Source organism: Pseudomyrmex gracilis, unplaced genomic scaffold (assembly GCF_002006095.1).
Source record: "Pseudomyrmex gracilis isolate BER0280 unplaced genomic scaffold, ASM200609v1 scaffold_130, whole genome shotgun sequence".
NCBI classification, from domain to species: domain Eukaryota; kingdom Metazoa; phylum Arthropoda; class Insecta; order Hymenoptera; family Formicidae; genus Pseudomyrmex; species Pseudomyrmex gracilis.
Window position 1 is genome coordinate 195,354 of NW_018020714.1, and position 27,158 is coordinate 222,511.

Consider the following 27,158-nt stretch of genomic DNA (forward strand, 5'->3'; position numbering starts at 1 on the left):
TCGTCGCGTGAGGTGGTTCCCGCGCCACCGGGAATACCTATCCAGTTTGCGGACGCATCTCGCGCACCTCCGGAAACCAGGCGTTCGAAGCGCCTGGCGCCAGTGGCCCCGCCTACACTTGCGATACAACTTTCAACTCCTCGCGCACATTCCCCATCGGTCCCCTGATGGCCGGTCGTTGTTATCATTGTGCCTGCCTCATCCGTGCTCCTTTCCCCTACTCTCCCACTTGCTACGACTCGTAATCCCACGCTCTTTCTCGAGAACATCCTCCATCCTCGCACGTCGAAATTACCACTACGTCTGGTCTAGATGTTTGAAGCAAGATTGCTGTGTTGATTGGAGTTTCTAATATAAATTATAAATGTGTGTGTGTGTGTGTGTGAAAATTTAAACGATCTTATGTGTTCCAGGAATTGTGAGACGCGACCTCAGAAGTTGTTTATTTTTCGTTTCGTTAAATACATATGTATTTTATATCATATTAATTAATATTAATTTTTAAATATACGATTATATTAGATATGATTATTTTATCGCGCTTGAGATTTTTTTCGTTCAAGAATCGCACATGAATTAATTCCGCGAAATGCACTGATTAGGATCACGTGTACAACGCCAAGGTTAAATGTCTCGGCAATGATTTACAAGGGGCAAGGAGAGAGAGATACGAATTTATCGACGCTGCGTTTATCATCGGCGCGATATATTCACTCACCGGATTGACCGGCGCGCATCAACGTGTGTCGCAACGCCCGAGTACAATAACACCGTGCGCATTCTGACACAAATAGCTTAGCTCGCTAAGCTATTTTTTATAAGCGCGATACTTAAGAATCTTTCAATTTTACGATTTTTGAAACGCGTAATAATTTGAACGATTTGTAATGTTTAAATACAAGCAATACATGTGTGTACAAAAGATCAATAAACGTTCAGTCTTAAACAAAGTAAAAACAACTGATATAATGTGTTTCCTTCCTTATTAAACATAATTAAATTTTATCTCAATTTATTCCGCAAAGTGTATATTGTAGACGCGAATCAAAAACTTTTCCAGAGAACGGTGCTGTTCACACTGCTCTGTTCCCGATTTTCTTCTGAGCGGAACATCTGCACGGCAATGCGGACGACGAAGCTCTTTAGCATTTTTATGCGAGCTGCCGCTGACAGTTTATTTTATTATATCGCTAAGCGGCTGCCCATCGTCCATCGTCCAGAAGAATTCATAAGTCAAACCCGTCGTAAGTGCGTCCGGAACAAGTGCGATCTGCACACCTTATCTCTTCCTCATTTCCCAAAACTTACGACTGCTGATACAAACAGTTTGATAATTAATTATTGTGTGCAAATTTTTATTTTTGGGTTTTTTTTGCGCAAGTGAGCAATTAAGATAAAAAAACAAAAAAAAAAAAAACTGACTTTGTTGAATGAAAAGAACGACACGTTCGCTTCGCTTCTTATTTTCCGTGAATTTTCAAATTTAATATCTTTTCCGAAAGAATTAAAATCTGAATTCTTTTATCAGATCCATCTCTAATCAAAATATATTCTTGCCTTTCGTGTTACTGCACTCGCGACGAACACGCGGTATCGATCACGGGAATCCATCCTTGTTCCGCACAATGCGCTGAATTTACGATCTAACCTCGTAACCCAACCTCTTCTCTAAGTTTTTGGGGATCGAGCGCAAACTGCCTAACGCGCGTCCCACCAAGTTGCACGCGATTAGCATGACAACTGGTTAGGAGTCAGAGTCCGATAGTTTGTTACTTCGCTCACTCTCTTTCTTTCTTTCTTTTTCTTTCTTTCCACACACACGCACGCACACACACACATATAGGGGTGAACTGGGTTCGAGGGTGGGTTGGCTGTCAGGCAGTATTTTTTATCTAGTCACGGTCAACTGGCTGATCGGCTCGTCCGCCCATTATTAGCGCAGCACACAACGACGCGCCGGGGAAACGCCACGTCGTAAGCGCCACACGGTCTCTCTCCATTGTGGGACGTGCGTGTGCGTATATATACGCGGTGTGTGCGCGCGGGAGAGAAGACTCTCTCCCTATACGGTCCATCTACGTAAGGTCCGGTAGCTTATGGACCACCTAGCCTCGGAGCAATAGCTCGCCCCGAAGGGTGGACAGCACCGTCGCGCCCCTTTCTCTCTCTCTCTCTCTCTCTCTCTCTCTCTCTCCCGGAGGTCTTATCTTTTTAGTATTATTGCGCGATCGCCACAGAGCGCGGCCAACCCCCGGAGGGGCGGACGGATCCGATGTACGGAAGCGAAGAAATCAGAAGATACTGAGAGAAGAGACCGATCGGCGACCTACGAACAGCCGTTTCCAGTGTGCTGCGGAAATTTCTCATTAGCATAAAGAAGTCGGAAAGTCTCGCCGTGTGTTGTTGTCGTTCCGCGACCGGAGTCTATGGAGTACGTTATGGAATACTCGTTGGCACCAGAAACACAGAGCGAGACGAATGAAAGTCACAGACACGATCGGATCAAATCGCGCACGCTTCCGAGGGAGGAGGAAGAAATAAAGAACTCTCCGTCTCTTTTTTTACGGGATCAAGTTTCTTTTCGTCCGGCGTAACACAAAGTACGAGTTGAAACGACCGCGCACAAGAGAGCGGAACGCATGTGTCGGGAGTCGTGGTTAGACGAGGTGGAATAATAACGGGAGGATTCTTAGTACGGGATCGTATCAATGGGATTCCATATCGAAATGATCCGATAGCCCCGTGTGTAAGCATGCGTGCACGCGTTATCCACGGGTGCGTGTTACGCGCAAGGGGTACCCGTCTTCGTGTGTACACGAGTGTGTACACATGTGTGTATATACACGTAAAAAGTCTGTGTGTACGTACGCACGTTCTCCCATAAAGATAGCACGAATAGCCGGGTCTGATCGACGGAATCGGGATCTTTTCCTGCCTCGCAAAAATACGCGTCCTCACGCGAACATTACGTCCGTCGTAACACGACGTTTTTTTTTATCGTTTTGTTGTATTGTTATTTAGGATTTTTCGACTTCGATTTTGATTCTCTTACGAAAGAAGAGAATCGCGGAATCTCCGTAAAGTTACGCGAGCGTACGACGTTTTGATAAAAAAAAAGAAAAAAATATATCGAGCAGAAAGTTAATCGGTACAAAAAAAAAAATTTGTCTCCGTCGTTTTATGGGTGTCGATGATGTCACAGATTCGAGCCATAAAAAGAAATTTAGGAGATCGACTCGTTCCGCCCGTCACACCCCCTTTGTAGTACATTCGAAGCGCCTTCAGAAATTCTGAAATTGCGGAATTGTCTTCGAAATCGTCGCTCTTTTGTTTCTTTTTTTTTATTTTAGTCTCTCTTCGGATGCAAAAGTAAGAAGTGTTCAGATTCGGAGGCGAAAATAAAACGCGATCTTCGCGCGCGCGTCACGTCAAACGAAATTTAGAAAAAATAGTTCTAATTTGTAAAAAAATTCGTACGAAAGGTTTGTCTAAAATATATTTGAGGTAATTACTGTCTCTTCTTTTTTAATAAATGTGTGTATTATTTTTTTTCTTTGTTCGAAACATGAAGATAAGTGCATATATTTTATAATTAACTGCGACACTCTCTCGGAACTGCCCGACTTGGATGCGTTTCCTCAGAATTGATCCGCGTATTTACGGAGCAGCGAATAAGGTTAAGTAGGTGTAGATTGAGCCGAGAACCGAAGAGAAGCCTCACAATGTATGATGAGGGGTGAGGTAGATAGAACCAATCGCCGCGGCACTCCCTTTACTCCGCAACGTTATAGAATCGAAGCCCCATCGTGTGTGGTCGTAACTGCGGATATACTATCGAATATACTATACCCCCTAGCTACTGACTTTTATTATGCCAGTAGCCGATAAAGAGCGCAAGTCATACATTGGAGTTGTACTTGATTGGATTGTTGGATCGTACTTGATCGTCAGAGCAAGGGTAGAAGCGTGGAATACTAAATAGAAGCCTAATTAATTGTTTCGTCGGTTGAAGTATCGTAAGAGAAACTGAGTTTTCTGAAATAAAAAAATTTTTGCGATAAAATAAATTTAAAGATAAATAATAGATAGAAAATAAATCAGATTTTTTTTTTTTAATGCAATTTAAATACTCCACAAATTGGCAATCAACTTGTGTGTGATAGAATTGCATCTCTATATAATTGATATAATATATCGCACGCGATTCGGAGAAAAAAGCGGGAGGGTGGCGGAAGTCGATTAAAAGTGGCATGGTGTATCAGTCGAATTTCTCTGATTTATCGCAGTGGGGTGGTCTGCGAAATCGGCGAATTGTTTAAAGTAGAGGCACTAAAGGGCACATTTAAACGATCCCCGAGCGAGAGGCTCATTTCTTCTCCGTTTTTTTTTTTTTTTTTTTAGATGAGGGAGACAAGCTTTAAAGTGAATCGAATTTTCGGTCATGCAACCCCAAAATGTTTCCAAAAGTATAGCGGGAGAAGCGACACGCGTGATTATAATTTCTCACACAGACGTGCGTTCCCCCGTAATAGAATCACAACGTAACCAATCTCGTTGAAAAGATTCGGAATTAGCAATGGATCAGTAGCGACATACTGTTACAAAAACACCTTGTTCAATATTTTAATTTTTTTATATCAATAATTTTTAACTCTTCCCAGGAACGAAGTCCTTTGTATATGCTGACAAATTTTGTTGTTTATAATTTATATATAACCATATATACAATTCTTTCAATTTTATATGTAATATTATACGTAAATGCATAATTATGTATAACTACAAATGTCAAATGTGTACAGAGCTTTTTTCTCGGAATAATCTCCCTTATATCAATTGTCGAGTAATCACATACAAAATACTAAAATGTAATATATATATATAGTTGTATATTTTTTTATAAAATAAAATATAAGTAGAACAGAGGAAGATGGAAGAGAGGCGGCCTCGTGACGCGCCTTGGAAAAAAAAAAAACAAAAAACGGGGGGAGAGGAATATTATATATATGTCATAGCGTCCTTAACGAGGCTAATACACTTGTCACGAGCCGAGCGACACCACCACCCGACGTCACGTTCTGACTTCCGACGCGTTATTAACGTCGTGCTTTGTGACGCGCGATATAACTGTTGAACGTCACATTGACGCATTGAGATACGTTGCGTTGCGCGCGACGCGAAGGGGGCCGGAGATAGAATGTAACACAGAACGCGAAGTCTCTCATTATAAACCAAAGCGGCGTAACGCGCAGTTTGCGTGACACAACTGAAATGTATGTTTAAAAAGTCTCTTTTTTTTTTTATTATTACGCGTCATTTGATATGAATAGGTTCTATTTACTCAGAACATAAAGGATGAAGAAGATAAGCTTTACAGCTCTTGCTGTAAGTGAATGTCACGGTTTTTATTTAATTTATGTGTTTTAAATTATTATAAGTATATTGTGGTTATTTTTTTTTTATTTGTACAGCAGATTTTCTTTTTTATGTCTTCAATTCACGCTATTCTCTGTAATTTGTGTGAAGATTAATTAATTCAATTTTCACCGCACAATGCACACGTAACAATCTCATCGTAAGAAGTTGCATATAAACGGCCTATCAATTATTATTATTATTATTATTATTATTATTATCGTCTGAAAGATTGCGGGAACAGTATATGTGTGTGTGTGTGAGAGAGAGAGAGAGAGAGAACCGACGTAAGTGCTTGCCAATATCCAGGGAGCATAAATGTTTTACATGCAATAAGGCGTTCGTCCCGGCTGGACGAAACTGCCCGCAGTCCGATTTTATTACTCGACCGCAAAGAGGTTTGCGCGACAAAAGGAAAGAACGACAGGAAGAGGGCTTCGGAGGTGTTAAAAAAAACCCTCGCATAAGATAAGTGGACAGTGTGCCTCTTGTGTATTTCTTAGATTTAAGCTTCCACTCGCACACTGTGTTTGACGCAACGTGGCGTGGCCACGAAATTCTCGCGCAATACAGATAAAATCCGTGCCGTTTGACGAAGTATAAAAAAAAAATGATTGAAAAGAGGCAGAACAGAGAATAGAATGTCTGCGTAAGCGCGAGATATATTTCTGCGCCGGATATTGTGTAAGATAAAATAAAAATAAGTTTGCGCACAGCGCGACTGGATGGACACACTTTGGTTTCAGAGCGCGATCATAAACGCGATCGCACGGAAATCTCGCGATGCGCGCCCTTCTTTCTTCATACACACGACGTTCCGGTGCAACTTGTGGAACACGAAACGTCGTGTGAGAGCGTCACATGTAAATATATAATATGCACGCGCGCGGCTCATGGTATGTAGCACATACGATTTATGGCGGTCAGTTTATTGAAATGGGCAGCCCCTGCGTCTTCACATCCCCATGGCACTCGCCGAAACCGTTCCTCGGTCTTCGCGCGCATATATCGAAAAATCTTATATATATATATATATATATATATATATATAAGAGAGACACATAAGTTTCCTGCACACGCGCGCACACACACGCGCGCGCGCATTTCGTTCGAATCGGCCAAACTTGGACGCGCTCTGTTGTCTCCCGCGCCGCTAAATCTTTAATATTCTATTTAATATCTCCGCGCCTCTCTTTCTCCCTCTCTCTCACTCTCTTTCTCTCTCGGTCCCTCCCAGCATCCCGGTTACGGATGCTCGCAAACGTATAAATCAAACGAGAGATATTAGCCGTTTTTTGCCGGCGCGGCGGCCCGGACGTTTGACCGCGACCTCTCCATATAATTGTTTTTCCGGATTATAAATTTCGCTTTTTACTCCGCTCGACGAAGTACTTCTTTCTCGCGCGCGGGAAGTAAAAATGCTCTTTCTCGCCGGCCGGCCTGCTCATTTCTCCGCGGAAGGGTCGCCGCGCCGTTTCAATTTTTCTTCTTGTTAATTGTAATCGCTGAATTATAAAAGCGCGGGATAAGCTCTCGCTTTATCGAAAAAGTAAACATAATTTTTTAAAAAGAAAGATCCCGATATTTGCAACATCGGGAAAATTTGTTTAAACGATAAATTCTCCGAAATGTGTTATTTGATATTTAAGAAAATCTCTCGTCGAAAGTTGAAATACAATTAAATAATTAAACTTGTACGTTGTCAGGGAAACGAAAAGAAATGAGATATAAGACAACACACAAATCTCGCGTTAATAAATCTGTCGATAGAACCTCGCATGGCGGGGTGAGATTTTGCGGAGACGTTACGTAATCGTTGCATAACAGACGCCTGTATTTATGTCAAGAGCGAAGGAGCAGATAATATTTATGGGGTATTCGTTCGCTCCCCACCCCTTTTCTTAACGGGGAAACAGTATCCGTGATACAGTGTCGTTTAGACGGGAGTTCAGGGGTTAAGAGGAGAGATTTTGGGGTCGCGTTAATTAATACCGCACAGCGTCTCGTCCCCTCTTCTCCTTATATATACACGCGCAACACTTGGACGCTAACTATAACTTAAGCTGCCATTAATTCACATCAACGTCTTCCTACCAAACCGGGGGGAGGATTCCCGGTGACTTGCATCCTTGTTGCTAAACCGAGATAAGTGGAGATGGAGCGCACGAAAGGAGGCAGCGCACTTGCCACTTGGTTCTTTTCGCGGCGCGCTTTTAAAACGCGCGACGTCGAAAAAACCTAGCGACACAAGTTCGGGAGAAACGTTTTATTTTCTTGAATAAAATTTTCTGCAAACTGTTTACTCTCGCAAGTATTTTAGAAAATAACTATTTTAGAAAATACAGTATCAGGCTGCTCTTTAAACCCTGATAAACTGAGCTGTAATGTTCACGAAACGTCGGTATAAAAATGACACTAACGCGGTTCAAACCCGAAAAAACATCAAAACTTTTATTTTAAGTTACGGAAAAAAAAACACAATTGCGCGAGATTTATTTTTATGTAAATCCGAAGTGTGTAAGAGACATCTTCACGTCTCGATGCCGATTCTGACTTGAAGAGACAGAGAAATGTCCGAACCGAACAGATAATCGGTAAGACCATTAAACAAGAGGTTGTTGTGGCAACACGATGCAAGTATTATATATATAGGTGTAACTGTCCGCGGAACGTTCCTGGAAGGAAAGCGATGAGAGAGATTGCGACGCTCGGTTTTGCGATACTCGATGTCGCGATAAGTAACCAAGGTTTTCGTCACGCACGCGTCTCATGTGACCCACGTGAATCTAGAACTTATCATTGTCAGCTCTAAGAACGCGGTGACCGCAAATGTCTTTTTCTATCTTTAGTTCTCGATTGTTATTTTTTTTAACATACGTGCGTCTCTCTAACGCGCGCACGTTACTTCACACTCTCTTCTGACGAGTATCGTTTAGTTAGAAAATTTACACATTTGACATAATAAAGTTTTCAAGTTTTAAAATAATATTATAACTGATATACACGTCATGCAACTTATACACGTAGAATATCTCGCAAGGCCAACTATCTGTTCAACTATCTGTTCAAATAAATTCAATCACGCGCGTAATTTCGGATTCAGGATATCCAATCAATTTTCTCTCTCCTCTCTCTCTCTCTCTCTCTCTCTCTCTCTCTCTCTTTTTCACGGCCCTTCACATCCGGCGATAATAAATTTCGCGAGACAGCTCTCGAATCAGAACGAGTGTCTCCGGCAGTCTTGTGCGGAGGGAAAAACCGCTGTTGACACGCGTGTCCAGCGACCGACGTTCCGAAAATCCAGCGCGTCCGGGTGGATCTTTCCCGTTGGTTAAGCCGATCATTGCCGCGGTAACAAGCCGGCTATTGACAGGTTCTTGTCTACCGTCGCGCGATGCGTGCGTGTGTGTGTGTGTGTGTGTGTGTGTGTGTGTCGAGTGTATTCCTAAGGTACGTCTTTGTAGATACGGCCAAAGGGGACGGTCTGGGACAAGCCGCAGTTTGACCGCCGCGCGGTGGTGTTACTACGAGCTCCACATACTAATGGGGCATTACCTTAACACCCTCTATCCGGTCTCTCGTTCAGTTAGTTACTCCTCGGGGATGCGAAAGAAAGGACAGGGAAGGGGGAGAAAAGAAAAGGAGAGAATCGCCGTATCTTTTGGCTCGCCGTCTCTTCTCCTCGTCATCGTCACGACGAAATCAGCCCTTCCCGCCGTCGAATGCGTTCCTTCTCCTCTCTCTGTCTCCCGCTCTCTCTCTCTCTCTCTCTCTCTCTCTCTCTCTCGCCGGTCTCTTGCCCCCATTTTACTCCTTTTTGATCGATCGCTCGGGAAATAACGTCCCAACGTAAATCGTTATCGCGACGTTTCGCCCCGTTCCCAGAGGCGGAGAACAAGAATCATTTTTGTCATGAACCCGCGTGTTTAACGTCGCGAAAAAATATCAGATCGGTTGGTTTTTTATTCTTGAAATTAATACTCCGATATTACATTCTGCTGTGTCGAACAAAATATTTTTTTCACACAATCATTGAATACGAGAGTCTTAATATAAATAATATAGAAGAACCTGCGTCTTGAGAGAAAGAGAAAAAAAATTGATATTTTTTTTGAGAAAGGTTTCGTTTTTTTTTATGTTTAATATTTTTAGCATTTCACACACACACATACGTTTTTCCAAACGTCTCGACGTCGAGAAACTTTTCCCATCGCGTGTTCGTATTGTCGCGAGTTGTGTCTCGACATTGCGGACTGCGATCTTCGAGATTCAACAGGAAACAATACGCGCGCGATTTGCAACGGTGATAGCCGGGCTGTCGCCGATGGTTCGCGGCAAAAGGGACGGGCGGCGCGCGGGGGTGACGGACTGCATGAATTTCAATCGACATCTTATCTGGTACACGAGCGAGACTGGAGTGCTGCTGGATCGTGATCAAGTGGACCGCCACGGTGAGGACAATACACGCCACGGACGACAAGCGACAATGCGCTATCAAGCTCGTTGAGGCGTATTGCTCTTTTGTCCGGGGGTTTTGCGCTACACCTGCCGCATACGTATATTTGAAGTCCGGGGAAAGGATCAATTTGCATGCAGACTGATGGTTGTCGAGATTTGTCGTCGAGAGCCGGAAACGCGATGCACAACGCTTGTCACAAAAATAATAATTCAGTCATCAAATAATAATAATAATAATAATAATAATAATAATAATAATAATGTAATAAGAACGTAGACTCTTAAACGTAAGGTGTTTACTTATCGGATCCACATGAAGAAAAAGAAACGTTCGTGAAGAACGTCACGAAAAGGCAAAAGCGATAAAGAATCATTCGCCGATCTTTCTACTTGGAACCGGTTATAGATTTCGCGTAAGAAATCGCTACCATATTAAACCCGTCTCAAGACTATCGTGCAACTTTAAGATCTCATACACACACACACACACGCACACACTTAATGCTCCGGCGTGTCTTCGGCCCCTCTTCGACGACGATGTCAACCCTCTATACAGTTATACGTTTCGGGACTACTAAGGGATGGAATGGTACAGCGTCCGATAGGATTTACTGCCGCGGATATATTTCAAGTTCGATCCGAGAACTTCGGTCACACTAGCAGACACATATGCGTCTCTTGATGCATCGTATGTTTGCGTCTTCTTCGTTTGAGAAACAATTAAAACGAACAAATCCATTCGCTATCTCTCTCACGCCAAAACACGTCTGTGTGAGAAACACTTTGATGTAAGTTTCAATGAAAAAAAAAAAAAAAAAAATATAGTACATTTTGAGAAAACAAAAAAAAAAAAAAAATGAAATCCGCACACAAATCCGATGCGCGCGTGACCGATAAGATAGAAGTCACAACAAGTTTCCTCTGTGACAGATTTCTCGTTCGTCTGAAAGATCATCGTGGAATCAATTAAAGTAATGCACCGTGGGGAGACTACTAGGTCCCAGTCGGGATCGAGCAAAATGAAAAACACTCGAAGACAAATGGCAAATCAGCAAGCCTTGGAAACTCGGCTGATTAATCGTTTATTATGTAATTCAAGAGGAATGTTTTGATGGGAAAATTTTTGAAGATATTTTTTTCTACAGTTTCTAAATAAATATTGCAAACTGTTTCTACAAATCCGTGTACAAAGATGATGTGTTTGTAGCGTCTCCGAAGAAAGTTCGTATCGTTCTCTTGCTCGACGTCGGATCTTGACAAGAACACATAATTAATATACACACGTGTCGCGCGAAAGAGAGAATATTGACGTGAGCGAGGTAGAAGATCGGTAAGAATATTAGGGAAAGATCGAGGAGCGGGAGACCAAAAATAAAAAAAAAAAAAGGAGCGAGGAAGCGATCGAAGGAGGAAAGATTGAATCGGCTGGTAAAATCAGACGAACGATTGTTCGCCCTCTCGAGAGAAACTAACGAAGGTTGCTAATCAGGAGTTTGTACTCGAACCTTTCTTCGTCAAGATAGACGGAGTCCTCTCGTTTTATTTCCCGCGCAACGCTCTCTCCTTTATCGCGCGTCACCCTCTCCCCGACTTACGTCTTTAACTCGTGAGGAGGACTCGTGAAAGTCAGAACTGGCGCTAACTCGAGTCCACTAACGGGCAATCAGATCGCCTCTGTTGGGACAACAAACTGCCGCCCCTTTTGCGCGAGCGGATGCCGGCGCTTGTATGGCTTATTTATCGAAGAAGTTTCCGGGGGGTTAAACAGCAGTAAATCCTTCCTTCCCTCGCGAAGAGAAGACCGCGCCCCCGCCGCTTCTCACAGGAAAAGGACACTGCGACTTAATTGCGACTGAGTTTGGATGCCGTGGCTTACTATATATATATATATATATATATATATTGATTGGATAACGATGATTTGTGACGCTTCCGAGTCCGAGAGATAGAGTCGGACCGAGTGGGAGGATGCCGCGTGCGTTTTTAATTTCTTACGTCACGAATAACGAAGAAAACATTGAGTAAAAGAAAAATACTACGACAAACTATATAAAACTCTCAGGATAAAAAAAAAAAAAAAACAATCTTTCTAGATACTAGAATCTGTGTGTATTTTGTGTATATCCAAGACAGATTTTGGCGAAGTCGAGGGTTACAGATCCGGGAGGATTTGCAACCCTCGATCTTGTTGTCCCATTTACACCGAGAGAACTTCCATCCGGATGTGGTTGCGTGCGAAATCCGTGTATTGACCATATGGTTTTCTTTTTTCGCTAAGCTCGACACACACACACAAGAGTTTAACTGAAAACAAAAAACTTACAGAAAGATTCGCGGAAACATTGCGAGAGTAATTTTCTCGCAAACTTTCGAATAAATATATATTGCACAATATTTTATTGTAGAGGAACAAAATTGGATTTGTAAACAATTTTTTTTCTTCGAGTATACACAAGACACGTTTTCGAGATAAGGAGAAAAATCTAAACCTCCGCTTTCTGAGAGATGCACGCGCAAGAAAGTTTATATTTCTTCCAGCAAACATGTCGCGGCGTCGTTCGAAGTTTCCGAACAAGCGCCAGAAACGGACGCGCGCTCCTACACACACTCTCTCCTTCCTCTTCTTTCGCGGAGAGAGAATGTTTATCTCGTGCGAAAAAATGACCGAGTGTGTTGGTCGAAAGAAAAAAAGAAACCGGGAAAAGATGATTGCGCGCGCGACAGCAGCAAAGAAGATCAATTGGGTCAATGCGCGATCCTTTACGGATCTAATTGAGCGCGGAGATAACGCGACCGATTTCTGCCGAGCAATAACGTTTCCCTGTCTCCGCTCTTCTTTAATGGCCGGACTAATCGCTGCTGGTACCTTAACTATATACTTAAACATATACCCGCGCGTCGCCATCGATTGTCTCGGGATCAAACCTTTTGTCATCGCGTTCGTTCCCCCCGCGAGACGGTGATTTTTCTCGCGATTTTTTTTCTCGGATTATTTCTCTCTTGTGGAATCTCTAATAAGATTCTTCAGCTGCAATTCCTCTTTGACGGCTCGCATTTTTACGGATTTATTGAACGCGATTTATCGATCTTCATTAACCGTTACGTTCATTTAGCAATAACGAAGAACATTAGACAGGAGAAATATATTTCCTTCATTTTTCTGACGTTATAAATTCAAATATTTATACGATAAAAAATATTTAAAAAATTATAAATTATTATCACAAATTATTAAATTATTATCACAATAATCGAGAGAAGCTGTAGAATAAATATCAATAAATTATATCTGCCAGTATGGAGCTTTGAAAACACATCGTTCAGGTCGGAGAGTGACGCTGGAAGTGAGACGAACGTCCACACACACACACAGTGACATCGTTCTGACTCACGGAAAATCGCCGAATTACTTTATGTGACAGCGCAATCGCCGTTGACCATCAGCGCGTTTTTTTTCGCACGGACCCACCGGGGGAGGGGGAGAAAAGAGCCGTATGTAAACGCGAGCCGAACGGTGTGTGATTCGGTGTCGGTCAAGCGTCCCTCTATATCTCGCGAGCTCCTGAGAGAGTCGTTTACCGTCGCGTATAAAAGCTTTCGCTCCCTTCTTCGGAAATGCACGTGCTGCAGCCGACGTCGCGGACTTCGGATCGAATTCGAAGGATGCGCAAAGAGCGACGTCAACAGCAACGCAATCGACTCGATTTACGATGGTCCCGGAAAGAACCATAAACGACGGGTAAATGCTCGGCTCTTGCCGTGTATCGCGTATATAGATATCGCGCGATATCCGTTCAATATGTTCATCTCGCGTAAACGCAACGATTTATTTTGCTGAGGTTTTTGTAATCATTTATAAAGAGATATTTATAGAGAATTAAATTATTTTTTAATCTTTGTTTATTTCGAGAATTTCGTTTTTTTTTATATTTATTTATGTTTTTTACATTTAATAATAATTTGATAGAGCTGATCCCCGTTGCGCACAAGAGTGCGCACATCTCGAACACATTTGTGTTTGTTTTTTTACGACGTGTGTTAGGTGATAATTCACAAAATTCAGTTAACAAACTGACGCGCAGATAATATGCCGCAAAACGTGGTGAGATTCTCGCGGATGATGTTAATAGCCCGTGTTAATAGACCGTGCTAAGTGCGAAACGACTTATCATTGTCGCTGATAGGCGCTATATAAGCGCGCGATGGTAGGGTCACCTACGGGACCTCGGAAAACACGTGAAGCGCTCTCGATCGCCACTGGATATATAAGTATTCCCGAAGGCGAGGGGCAATTTGTCCCGGTCATTTGGCGAGTCCACGGGGACTCCCTGACTGTAATCCAATCACTAGCCACACTCTTTCTCTTTTCGCTTCCCGCCCACACCCCCCTCGCAACCTCTCGCTTCCACCCTTCGACCCCTATATCCGTCCTTGTCACCCGGCCCCCTGCTCTCCGGCAACTCCCCTATCCGGTCGTCATTGAGTCCTCCTGCAATCTTGACCGAGCGACGACGACGACTGCCGCGCGAATTGCGCGAGGATTTTACTCCTGCGAGTGAGATCGAAAGCGACACGACGCTATCCTTTCTAATGTCTATACGCAAAACTCTTGCAAAACGATTTTCCAATATTAATGTACACAATTATATTCTGTATGTGTTCTGACACGTGTGAAATTTTTTTTTTTTGTATAGACACCGCATATAAAAATATAATACAATAATAATAAAAATAAAAAAACAATATCAAATCAAATTTAATTGCTTATTAATATTGTTGATATTATTATACTCGGTGTTTAGATTTGTTATAACACTGCTCTATATATATGTACATAATTCGCAATACAAAATATATTCTACGGTTTTTTTCTCCCATTTTTCCACGACCGAAGCAAATTCGCGAAGCGCTGTGTAAAGTGCGCGAATTTTCACGAGAATCGTGCCTGCAGGCGAATATTATATACGTGACGTCGATCTGCAGAGGGGTTGCGCCGCGAGAATTAGCCTTGTTGCGCAAGACGGAGCCCTTTATGCTGCCGCCTCACGTGTGTGAAACGCGCCTTTCTTCTCGCCGCCTTTAAAAACTGACCGATTCTCGTCCGCCCCCAAAATGTACGTGGTTTGACGTGCCTTTTGCGCAAAATTCTCTCTCTCTCTCTTTTCTTTTTCTCCCGTTAACATGCGAATATTCTTTTTCGCCTCCCCGCCCTCCCTTTTATCCCGACCGCAAGAAACAGAAGGAAAATGTATTCCTCCGATCGAGGGTGGCGCGTTTCGCATTTTCGCTCTTTTCACGCGTGTCTTTTCGCCGCGGTCTATCATTCACCGTGAAATACAAAATTCTCAACGCGTTACTGCAACAAATGAGATGCTGTCGGAAATTTTTCGTTGTATCTCTTCGCCAAACGAAAATTTCACTGAAGCCCCAAAAGGGGCTCTCCTCTGTTAGGTAGTTCCGCTACGTAAAATCGCGCACAGATCCCGACCGAGCGGTGTCGCAATTACCTCGCCGTGATTTAGAACTCACTCGGTAGAGAAAGAGAGAAAGAGATAGAGATAGAGAGAGAGAGAGAGAGAGAGAAAGAGAGAGAGAGAGAGAGAGAGCGGCCTTTTGATTTACGATGCTGCACGCGAAATTAATTCGGATTCGGTAATGTACGGGTAATTAACACGGTGGTCATAACGACGTACTCTCTCTCTCTCTCTCTCTCACACACTCACACACACACACACATATAAAACGTGTAAAGAAGACCTTAAATAAATCCGTAAATATATCACATCGTCCGCAATATCGAATGATAATTTTGATGTCACAGTTTTGAAAGAGAAATTACATTTTTGTGAATTCTATGTGTTATATCAAGTGATTTCTTTTTTTTTTCTCTCTCGTTTGAATCCGAGTCTCTTTGATACGCGAGTAGAAATTATCAATTATTGTCCTTGTCGTTGCGAAGAGCGAGATTGGTCCTTGCGGATTCCGTTATCCGCTTTTCATCTTCGCAATATCTCCTAAGAGAGGACTCTCGCCCGTTGCGATCGGTCACGATCAAACGCGGCAGAGCGAGTTTTCAATCGTACGTATGTATATATATATATCAAAATTAATTTCAAATCTATATAGATAGAGACGCGGTAAGACGCGGCACGCTTCGTTGACCACGAATGCCGGTAAGATTGAGTCGATCGGAACGGCGAAACGAGAAGCTCCTTAGACGCTCGAGTCGAGTATATATAAACCACCCCCCTCGAGATGTCCTCGCGCAAGAAGCGACGACGAGGACGAGACGGGGGGAGGAGAGGAGAGAGTTCGGTAACGAGATTTGCTCGATGTCCACGAACGGTTTAAGCCGGGATCACGTTCGAACGTTTAACCCTCTTTCTCGTTCTCATTCCGCAGGAAGACGCGCATTTCCGTTTCTCTCTCTTTCTCTCTCTCTCTCTCTCTTTCTCTCTCTCTCTCTCGTTCTCTTTCTCCCCTCCGTATCCTCTCTCTTCGTGTTTCCCCTTATTTTTTTTCTATCCTCGCACTCGCCCTCGTATGCGTATCCCGCGCCACCCTACTACCCGCCCGATCCCACACGATCGAGATAAAACGGGTAGATCGCGCGTGCACCGAGAAAGAAGCTCGGCGTACCGGCAAAACGCTTTCGACCGCCCGCACGTATGATTTATTCCGGCGCGAAGCACCCACCAGAAATATCAGATACCCCTAATGAATTTCTGGACCCGCGTGTGTGCGAGCGCGCGCGCGTGTTTTTGTTTGTAGGTCCGTATATATATATATATATACGCGTATGTGTGTGTACGAGAAAGAGAGCGCAGACGAGAAAAAGAAAATATATAGATACATATAGAGAGCACGGCAAACGACCTGACCGAAATATTTCCGGAGTGGCATTGGGTTGTCCATGTTAATGACGCAAGCTCTGGTAGTTCGGTACAAAACAAAATAGAGTATCATATCATTGCTACGTTCTTCCTCGCAAAAAATATCTCGAGGATCTCTTCGACGATTCCCTCTCGCAATGTTTGTATATTTTTCAGATCAGATCAGAATTTTTTCTCTCTTATTGTATTAATAAAATTAAGTGTTAATTAAGAATATTAATACCGAAAATGTGAACCACCCGCGGGTGAGAATTTCCAACGCTCGTGAAAGAAGACGAGTGACGCGTGACCCGCATCGAGATCGAGAACGAAGAATATTCAGCGCGGAATTCGGGATAAATTAGGCGTGAAATGTATCCGTGTGCTTCGAATATTTTTGCGGAATCCGACCTCACTGTCAATCCGCGAACTTGTACGATCCGTCGATTCGGGATTTGATATTCGCGAGGAGTCTCTCGCTTTTGTCTCGCTCGCTCGTCTCTTGTATCCGTTATCTGCAACAATATACATCTGCGATCAAAATACTGTAAACTAAACGAAAACAACACAACGGTTTGTTGTATCGCGCAACGTTATTTTTTACTTCCGGACAAATCTTTAACGCGTGTATTTGTTTACATTCTTAATTGGAAGATGGTGACAAGCGGAAGCTTCTTGGGAGAATAATAATTTCGAACCTCTGGTATAATATGTCGAATAATGCCGGAGAGAGAGAGAGAGAGAGAGAGAGAGAGAGAGAGAGAGAGAAGCTGAAGAGGATTTAAATAATCATATATATCGAGCCGGGGCAATAAATCCTTGCGCGTCCATTCGATCCTCCCAGCATCACCACCCTAACTACTGCCTTCTATAGGCAACGGGGGTGAATCAGTGATATATGTCTTCCCTATAACAGCCAGAATCAAAATACCGATCCCCTCCCTCTCTCTCTCTCTCTCTCTCTCTCTCTCTCTCTCTTCAGAACGATGTTTGTCCTTCGGCCAGCGATTTCTGCAATAGACAATCGAGAATCAGAGATATCGTATTAATTACGCATAAGTCATCTTGTGAGCTCGCAGTCGCGTAACAGCTATTTTTCAACATTTATATTTCTAAATTTTATAAAAAAAAAAAAAACAAACACTCTTATAAAATACACTACGTAATAACTACGTTCGTAATCTCCTGAAAACGATCTCGAAAAAGTTTCAACACGCGAAAGAAACTTGAGGAAAGGCGTTGCGGCACCACGACCGAATATTATTATAATTTCACGAACGGCGCGACGTGCTGTATCTGGACAAGGGCTTTTGCGGGATCCTGGCGCAGAGGAGATTACGGCGATGGCCGGACACTGGCCACTTGACTGGTATTATAGATGTAATATCGTAAACAACGTCCCTCTCAGCTGGCGTGCGCGCGGCGAGAGATCGCTTTTATGTCCGCACCAAGTCACGGCGCGGACTCGCCGCCGTGCAGCCACAGGCAAACCCCGTACGGCCCCCGCGGCGCCCTTCGTCCGGAACCCTTTTGCCGAGCGCGCGCGGTTACCGGTGTTTACTGTTGAATATTCATTCTTTGCGCCGTGCAATCGTGTTCGCGCGCGGAGAACACGGAGTGTCCACACCCCCGTTATCCGATCTCTTACGCCGGGATTCTCGGGGGCTGACCATACGCTTACCGCGACCCCTCCTTTCTCTCGTTTTGCACCTCGTGACATTACACATGTACACACAACGCGCTTTACACCTTACGTCGCAACGAACGAGTTTGCGTTCAGCCGCAACGGATTCAGCAAATAAGTAACGCGAAGATAGACATTCAAATATATTTTATTTATGTTGAAAAAAAAATATCTTTCATGCGATTTACATACAGAAGTGTTTTTACAGGAGTTCGTGACTTTTAACTTGGAAATTTTGTTTGATTGTTAAATCTGATTATTTTTGAGAAATATTTCGTGGAACTGAAAATCGAATAAATTATTGTAACACAGATGAGCCTCTCTGCCTCCCAATCTCAAGAGTCTTATCTCACGTCCGATAGGCGTCTGATCTAAAAGGACGAGTCGAAAATCCTGCGAATCGATTGCACTATACGGCCGAGCGCGCCTCGGAAGTTTCCCGCTGTCTTTCGCTGTCACCGTAAAAATTCGGCGCCGCCGTGTTATCGCGGGAACAATAAAATAGATCTGCCTGCTTAGTATCCAGCCGCGAGTTACGATTAAAAGATCGGCAACTGGGGATCCGCCCAGGCCGTGTCTCGGGAAATCTCACTGTTCTTGGCAAGGCTTTCCGTATGAGAGGATACTACGGGAGTTTTCTGATGGGACCCGCACAGACGAATCGGGCGAACCAACCGCCGCGTGGATGCCGCCGTCGATACCGCGCGGATGCGCCGAAAAGTCCGCCCCGGGTTTACGCTTATCGTAAACATCGTCGCAGACAAACCTCCTGTAAAGCTGATCGGGAAAGTTCCTCCTCGCGCGCGATCGTGAATACGATAGGAGAAACTTCACGTGTAGCCGATGGATGCTTTATTACCTCGCTGCAGCAATATAACCGCTTCTCAATCTCGTTGATCGATATTTTCTTTTATTAGATCGCGCGAGCGCGGGAGAATTTTTTGTGAATTTCACATAAATTTATAATTTGTTAAATTAAGAGATTTCTTTCTTTTAAAAAACTCACGTCAATAATTCAACCATGTTAATAAGATAGAATTTTCCTAAATCTATGGGAAAAAATTAGAATTTCTTAGTTTCGACTTCAATATAAATTTTTACGTACATACGTCTTTGTATTTGTGCAAATATCCTTCCGAACAAATCTTTCTCGAGAAAGATCCTCGAGAGAGAAACTCTCTCTCTCTCTCTCTCTCTCTCTCTCTCTCTCTCTCTCTCTCTCTACCGCGGCATGCGTCTTGATCGAACGTTCTCACTCGATGCGACTCACTCCGCGCGTATATAGACGGGAGCCCTTCGGTCGCGTATACCTCGACGATAAAACCTCCTTTGCGTGGATTAGTTCGCTCAATCAGGAAATATACTCGGGAGCCCCCATAAAGTCTCCCACCACGCGCAAGCCCCTATATATGCCCCCGCTATGTACCCATCCTCCTTTTCCCTCTATGTGTTTCCCTTCTTTCGTTCGGTTCGTTCAACTAGCACACATGCCGACAGATAACACTTGATACTTGCGTTTATGAATCGCACGTTTCTCGTCGAACTTTCGTGATTAATCGCGCGTGAAAAAAATTTCTCAAATAAATCTCTCGAGATTGCGCGTAATTTTCAAACTTTGGAAGCGCGTTATTTATAATTCGTGTGTCTCAATCAATTTGGCAATTAATAAATTGAATAATCACCACATGGTAACCATGTTTATCGATTGAACGATCGATCGTTTGACATTTCCAACTTGTCCCGAAACAGATCCGGGGTTGTGTGACATTAGTGCGTCTATTACACCCCCGTGAAAAGGGTGGTGCGCGAGAGAAGGAAGGGTCGCGTGCGCCGTGAAACGAATTTTTCTCGGATGCGCGACTCGGATACGGAGTTCGGAGGGAGGAGAAGGTATTTTAAAGTCTGCGGGCTCAATGTGCCGCGAAATGCGTCGCCCCTTCGTCGCCCCCGCGCCGTAATACAGACGCCATATAGATGGGTACAAATCCCCGGGAAACTCTTCATATCTATAACCGCCTTTCTTTCTCGACTACCTACGTAAAACTACCCCGAACGAGCGGGGTAGTTTTAAACAATCCGTCGCTCAAACCCCTGCGCCATGCAGGCTGAGTATATTCCAAGATATGGCGTTACGATATGAGAGAGATCTTTTGATTTCACTTCGAGCGGGCGCGCGACTTTCGCGTAAAATGACGAATACTGAGTTATGAACTTAGAATTATAAAGTTTATAACCGACAATCTCTTCCGATAAGAGATCGCAAATAAATCTGCAAATAAATTGTGTCTCTCGATCTCTGCGAATGTTCTCGAAACGCGAAACGGATGCGCGCGCGTGTACGAGGGATGACGCGACTAAACACATTATTCAAAGACAATCGTCATTTAAGCCCGACAATGACACGGCTGTCACGTTCTAATGAGCGTACACTCCGAAGTTACTGGTTTGAAGTCAATTCGATAGCAGTTAACGAATTGTTGGTGGGAGACGGGGGCGAATGAGGTGAGGGGAGGGAAGGAGGAAGGGGTTGTGCGGTTAGCGCGAGGGGTTGACAGGGGAACGCATAATACATTGTTACCCCATCCACCCCGGATTCTCACCCCGTTCCATGAACAGTAATTTTCCCTATACGAGACCGACATTGGGGTGAACTATCTCATAATTAAAATTACCCCACTGATGACCGACTCGACCTAAATGCATTTGGAGAGAGTATCCGTCTTTGCGTCGTTTATCTCATCAGTCTTTTTTTTTTTTTTGTTTGTTTCGTTCTATATTAACACAACATAAAATTGTTTTCTATTGTGAGAGATCCCAATATTTCTTACAAAAATTCATTAAAAAGTACAACAACGTGAAAATTCACTCGTGTCGCCGCGCGGTTTCTTCCTTAAATACTCTTCTTCGAAAATTCCTTTTTATTATATTCGGCGGCCACTTATTTTTAGCACCCGTATGAAATAAAAGTCGCGCTCGCGAGGACACTCGATTCCGCCGTTGGGTTCGAAGGATATTGAGAAACGGAGATGACGCCCGGGGACGAATGTACACTCTCTCGACAAGGGGGAGGCCACAAGTAGCAGGACCGGTTCGCGACGACCGGTCGGCCGGAGAGGAGAGGAGAGGAGAGGAGAGAGAGCGAGAACTCTCTCCGCGCGGCGCTCCACGTGGATATTAAACTTTGAAGATGTCGTTCGTCGCCTCGTCGCCCCGCGCGCACATACACCACCTGACTCAGCAAGTGTCATTAATAACTTGGAGGAGGCAGATAAAGTGCTAAACACCGTGTGCTCGCGGGGCACACGTCATTACCCTGAGCGAACCGACGAGAGAGATATTCGATAGAAGAGATTCGCTGATATATATATATACATCCCACGACCTTGTCAACGGCGGGAGTTTGTTTCGCGCGATTGTGTGTACGGGAAGAGTGTCGAGCTGCATCGCGCTTAGAAATCCAGAGAGATAGATACGTCCGCGCTTTAATATCTGAGCGGACGAGAGATAATCTCGAATCCTCGCGCACGTGACGGTGTCTCGAGCAAGTACGACATACTGACTGTGACTGAAAATCTCCTCTTTTCGTCCTCCTTTTCGAAATAGATTAATTGTCCATCACTTCGCGTCTAACAATCGCTCGTTTTGAGGATAATCATCTCAAAGTGTTCGAAGAGACACAAGAGTAATTATACTTGTCCAGAGAGAAAAGTATACAAGATATACTACGAGGTACTGTATAATTTACGTACTGTATAATTTACATACGCGTGTAATATAAAAAATGATAGTTCCGACGGGGGTATATATTTTTTATTCCTTTAATAATAACATCGCGACAATCACGTTTTTTTATCGGAGCGGTCTAAAACTCGTCAAGACCAAGATATGTTTAATCGAAATGTAAACGGAGACACATTGTGGCTCGCGGCAACTTCGCGCGATCGCCAAGTGTCACGACAATCCGTAATGTACGCATTAGTTGTGCTTTGACATTCTCGTAGGTTAATAATTAATTAACACAGAGCGAGATAAAATCGCGCGGCACGGGAAAATTGAAATTATCGCGCGCGCCAATCGGTAAGGACGAATGAATTTTTCATGTTGTGTCGCGCGCGTACTTGGTACTCCGTTGCATTGTGTGCGCGCGCGTACACTCGGTGTCGCCGATGATAACTCACGGACACGGCAGTTAACAACGCGCTAACGTACCTGAGAGTAGAGCTAGTTTTTCTTTTCGCTTCTTTTTTCATTTTTCATCTTTTGCTTCTCTCGCTTTTCTCGCGAACGACCGGGATTAATCGTTCATTCGGACGCGATTGTGACTCGCCGCGTCGCCTAACGTCAAAAAAAATTCGGCCGTCACAATCGATCGAACATCGCAAGAACATGAAGAAGGTCAGGCTAAAACTTCGCGACAAAGTGTCGTACGAAAACGTGAAGTGCTGGAGCATTCTGAAGAAACAGGCAGCCGAATTTTGTCGCGAGACAGGATTGCACGGCTACAAGTACATCAGTCAAACTCAACGTTCGAAAGCGGAGCGGTACGTGTGCGCGAAAATCTTGATGTTACAGCAGAAATTATCGCGAGAAACAAACGATTTCTTAACACAGCGCGTTTATAATCAATATATAAATTTTTGCAAAAACAAATAACAAATAAAATTTGATGAAAAAACACACAGCGTTCGAAGTGAATGTACATATGCGAAATACGACATTGTAGTTCGATATTGGAATTTTCTTTCTTTCCTTCTATCTGATCAATAAATTAAAGGTAAACTGTAAAAATTATTACCTCCCCCCCCCTTTTTTTATTTATCTTTTATGCATGTCTCTTCAATAAGAATTATTGAAGGCATTTCACCGCACCGTTATTACTTATCAGATATACCGCAAATGATTGGTGGAGCGTTGTATCAATAATGTCCCGCGACACGTCATGTCTATGATGATGGACTTTTATTTAAATATAAAATATATAGACGTCTCTCGTATCTACATGCGTATGCAATCTGTAATCAGGAAAATTAACGAATTTATCAACAAGAAATATATAAGGCTGTACGAGCTATTCGCAAGATGTTTGTGCGGAAAACTGTGCGTGTATATATATATATATATATACACATGTAACGAATTCTACTTGTAAATTTTTACAAGTGAGTGTTTTAAAAATTAGTTAGGGGGGTATCCGGGGTCTTTCATATGTGTGATGCAAATCCAGCATCCCGTGTGAATTTAAGAATTGAGATTTCAATCCAAAAAACACTCACTAAAATTTACAAGTAGAATTTGTTACATGTGTATATATATATATATATATATATATACACGCACAGTTTTCCGCACAAACATCCTGCGAATAGCTCGTACAGCCTTGTATATTTCTTGTTGACAATTTCGACGAGCCTTAAGTCTTAATTGTTTAACGAATTTAATTGCGAAAATTTTGAATACATTTCAATTTTAATTGTTGCTGACAAAGGGAATTAGGTTCTTCTGCGAATTGTTAACAATTTTATTTACTCTACTATTGTGTAATTCACTTTGACATTCAAGTTAACAAGTTGCTTTTCGTTGCTGAACATGTTACCTTGAGTAATTGCACGCTCAAGAAAATGCCGGTAACCGCATTTACAGGATTATTTGGGCGATAGTGGTATTCGCCTCGTTGTGCTGTTCCATCATCTTGATGATAATGTCGTGGAATTATTACGCCGCCCATCCCACTCTGACGGTCATCGAGTCCACGCATCATGGAATATGGAATTATCCGTTTCCTGCGATAACGGTCTGCAATATTAATCGCGTGTCGTATAATTTGACTACACAGTTTGTCGAAAATCTGTGAGTAATCTTTTGCGCCGCGCGCAAAAATCCTCTTTCGCGGCGTGTAAACAATTTTTAAACACTCTTTTTTTATCACACATGTGCGAGCGCACATACACGCGATCTTTCCGCGAGAATTGCTATATTGTGTGTTTCCCGTTTTACTTGCGATTTTTTTTCCACAGAAAAATACCGGACAATGTCTCGAAAGAATACTTAATTCAAGAGATGCGGCTGTTGACCGAATTGATAGTGCCGGGAATATTCGGACACGACGTTCGAACGAATCTCAGTAATCTGCAGAATATTTTTGACAGCAACAACTTGAGCATTCTCGATGTGATAAGTTTGGTGTGTATTAATTAGAAAAAAAAAAATATGTTACTGCAATGCACAAGCAATATTCACAATTGCCAAAGTAAGTATAATGAAGTATAACAGTAGCCGCGGCAGTAGTGCAACCGTACGAAATCTCGGACAGACAAAAGCACTGGCAACGCTATCTGTGCGCGATTGACGAAAGCAAGAATAATTGTGCGATCGACAAGAAGACAAAATCTCTTGCGCGATATGCAATAAAATTTTTGTTGCATTTGTTTGTTGTGTTAGCGCGTTTCTCAAAATAATATATATATATAATTGCATTGCGCAATTAATTAAATAATTTAAAAAAAGTTAAAATTTCCTACGAAACATTACTATAATTTCCTGAATTATGATTGAACTTGCGGTCTCTTTTGTTTGTTAACAAACAAATTATAACTCTTTCAGATAACGCAAAATTGCAGTACCTTGTTGCAATCGTGCAAGTGGAAGGGCAAACTCGATCAATGCGACAAGTACTTCAAACAAGTCTTATCGCGGGACGGTCTGTGCTGTAGTTTCAATTACTATTCCCTCCCAGGCACGACGATAGCAAACGAGTATACATCTATAGTATATATCTATAAATATCATCACATATAAGCGCGCCTTTCGTCAATTAATATAGAACATCTCTATATGTTGTTAAAGTCGGATAAGTACTTCTGCTTGCGGATTCGAGTCCGGTATGACAGTAATAGTGAATCCGGAACCTAACGATTATCACGCCGCGATTGTTGGAGGATACGGAGTTAAGGTACTCAATTTTACATAATTCACTTTCTTTAACTCGAGATACGAAAAGTACATATAATATTTTTTCTACGGTCGCGTGTAACTTTTTACGTATTATCGTAGGTGTTGATACATTATTCGTTCGATTATCCTAATTTCAACGCCGCGCTTCAATTGGTGCGACTGAACAGTCAGCATTTTGTGAGCGTCAATCCCATCCAAATGTACTCGAATTCCAACGTGAGAAATCTAGCGTTATCCACGCGACGGTGCATATTCAGCGACGAGGCCGACGCGGTGCTGTACGCGAATGTCAAACAGAAGAATTTGACTTACGCGGAATATTCATATCACAACTGTCTCGCGGAGTGTCGCGCCACTATCGCAAAAGCGAAATGCGGCTGCATCCCTTATTACTTTCCGCAAAACGGTAAGTAGCCGAATTATTACTTACTAACTTTTGAAAAGCATTTAACGCATCGCGCGGAAATTAAAATTACATCGTTTCGCGGCTCAGGTACCAAGGTGTGCGATCTCAAAGACGTCTACTGCTTAAAGTCATTTAAGTGTAAGTGCGTAAGTACATGTACACACATCTGCATTTAAAGTCAATATCGTTCACTTTTCAATTTCAAATTTAAAAACTATAAAAAAAAAAAATATATATATATATATATATATACATATATTTTTTTATAGTTTTCAAATTTATATATATATACGTAGAAACGTCACTAGAATAAGTCTGTATGTCTTACGTAAAACAGTTAACTATATTTTTGTATATCTTGTTTTTTCTCTCACAGCACTTTTTGATACTTCCTGGCCTTTGTTAGAAAAGAATGATAATTTACCGAGGAACATAGAAAAAATCGACGGTGGACCTTGCGGATGTATACCGGATTGCTCGCTGTTTCAATATCCCATAGAAAGTTCTTTCGGATCTCTCGATTCATCTATCTATTATAACGATGGCAGCTTCACGCAAAATCCTCGGTAAAATATTATTATCAAGAAATTAGCGCTGTCTACAAAGTGTTCAGTTGACTTTGTAAAAAAATAACGACGCACATTTTGTTCTCTCTCTACAATACGCCAACAAAAAATGTTCTAATATTTATGTATATTTTGTATGATAATACTATTTGTACGTACATATCTTGTATAATAATGTCTTTGTATTTTTGCAGTAACGCCATCAGTATAAAAAATCACAGCATAATACATGTGTACTTCAATGACTTGGTCGCTTTTCAATATCGACGGATACTCAATTACAGTTGGCGCAATTTATTCGGTAAGGCAAATATATATATACGTTCATATAAAATTCATGTAATTTTTAGAAAAAATAGTAGTTTTTGTCAATTCTTTCAGCGTCGTTTGGTGGTTTACTAGGACTGTTTGTTGGTTTCAGTCTCATGACTGTTTTTGAATTCTTGTATTTTTTTGTGATACGTGTGATAGTTGACGCACGTGTCAAACGCAGCAATATACAATAATATATGTAAATATATAATATATATTTAAATCTTATGATTAAGACGTATACAATTAACTTGAAATATATTTCCAGTAAAAATTCTCTCGTAAAAAAATAAAATGTAATATATATGTAATATATATGTAATATATATATATACCCAGATAACCAAATTTGTCGAAACAGATTTTGCCAAATGCATGTTACAAATTTTGTTAGCAGAAAGACATCAAATATGATGCAGAGTTTGTTTTATCTGGCAATGTTGCAAAATTGTTAGCAAAAATATATCCAAGCTTGTTAACAAAACATAACAGCA

The 27,158-nt window shown here is 42.4% G+C and overlaps 1 protein-coding gene across 3 annotated transcripts; it reads left to right on the forward strand.

The window, feature by feature from the left end:
- Window positions 1-21,659: 21,659 nt before the first annotated feature.
- On the forward strand, window positions 21,660-26,981 carry LOC109856682 (sodium channel protein Nach-like). Of its 3 annotated transcripts, none has more exons than XM_020432224.1 (10): window positions 21,660-22,970; window positions 24,070-24,276; window positions 24,444-24,609; window positions 25,030-25,181; window positions 25,273-25,378; window positions 25,480-25,786; window positions 25,874-25,924; window positions 26,163-26,352; window positions 26,547-26,653; window positions 26,734-26,981. In XM_020432224.1, the coding sequence occupies exons 1-10, from the start codon at window positions 22,816-22,818 to the stop codon at window positions 26,856-26,858; spliced, it is 1,566 nt and encodes a 521-aa protein (XP_020287813.1). In that variant the 5' UTR covers window positions 21,660-22,815; the 3' UTR covers window positions 26,859-26,981. The 3 variants fall into 3 exon arrangements, with proteins under 3 accessions (XP_020287813.1, XP_020287814.1, XP_020287815.1); XM_020432225.1 differs by having other exon boundaries at window positions 21,660-22,158; XM_020432226.1 differs by lacking the exons at window positions 26,547-26,653; window positions 26,734-26,981 and having other exon boundaries at window positions 25,874-25,932; window positions 26,163-26,290.
- The last annotated feature ends 177 nt before the right edge of the window (window positions 26,982-27,158 follow it).

Bases quoted from the DNA above. Each gene is read 5' to 3' on its own strand.
- LOC109856682 (XM_020432224.1), top strand. From the start codon at position 22,816: ATGAAGAAGGTCAGGCTAAAACTTCGCGACAAAGTGTCGTACGAAAAC. The intron at 24,610-25,029 runs GTGTGTATTAAT...TAACTCTTTCAG, and splicing joins TTCTCGATGTGATAAGTTTG to ATAACGCAAAATTGCAGTAC. The intron at 25,787-25,873 runs GTAAGTAGCCGA...TTCGCGGCTCAG, and splicing joins TTATTACTTTCCGCAAAACG to GTACCAAGGTGTGCGATCTC.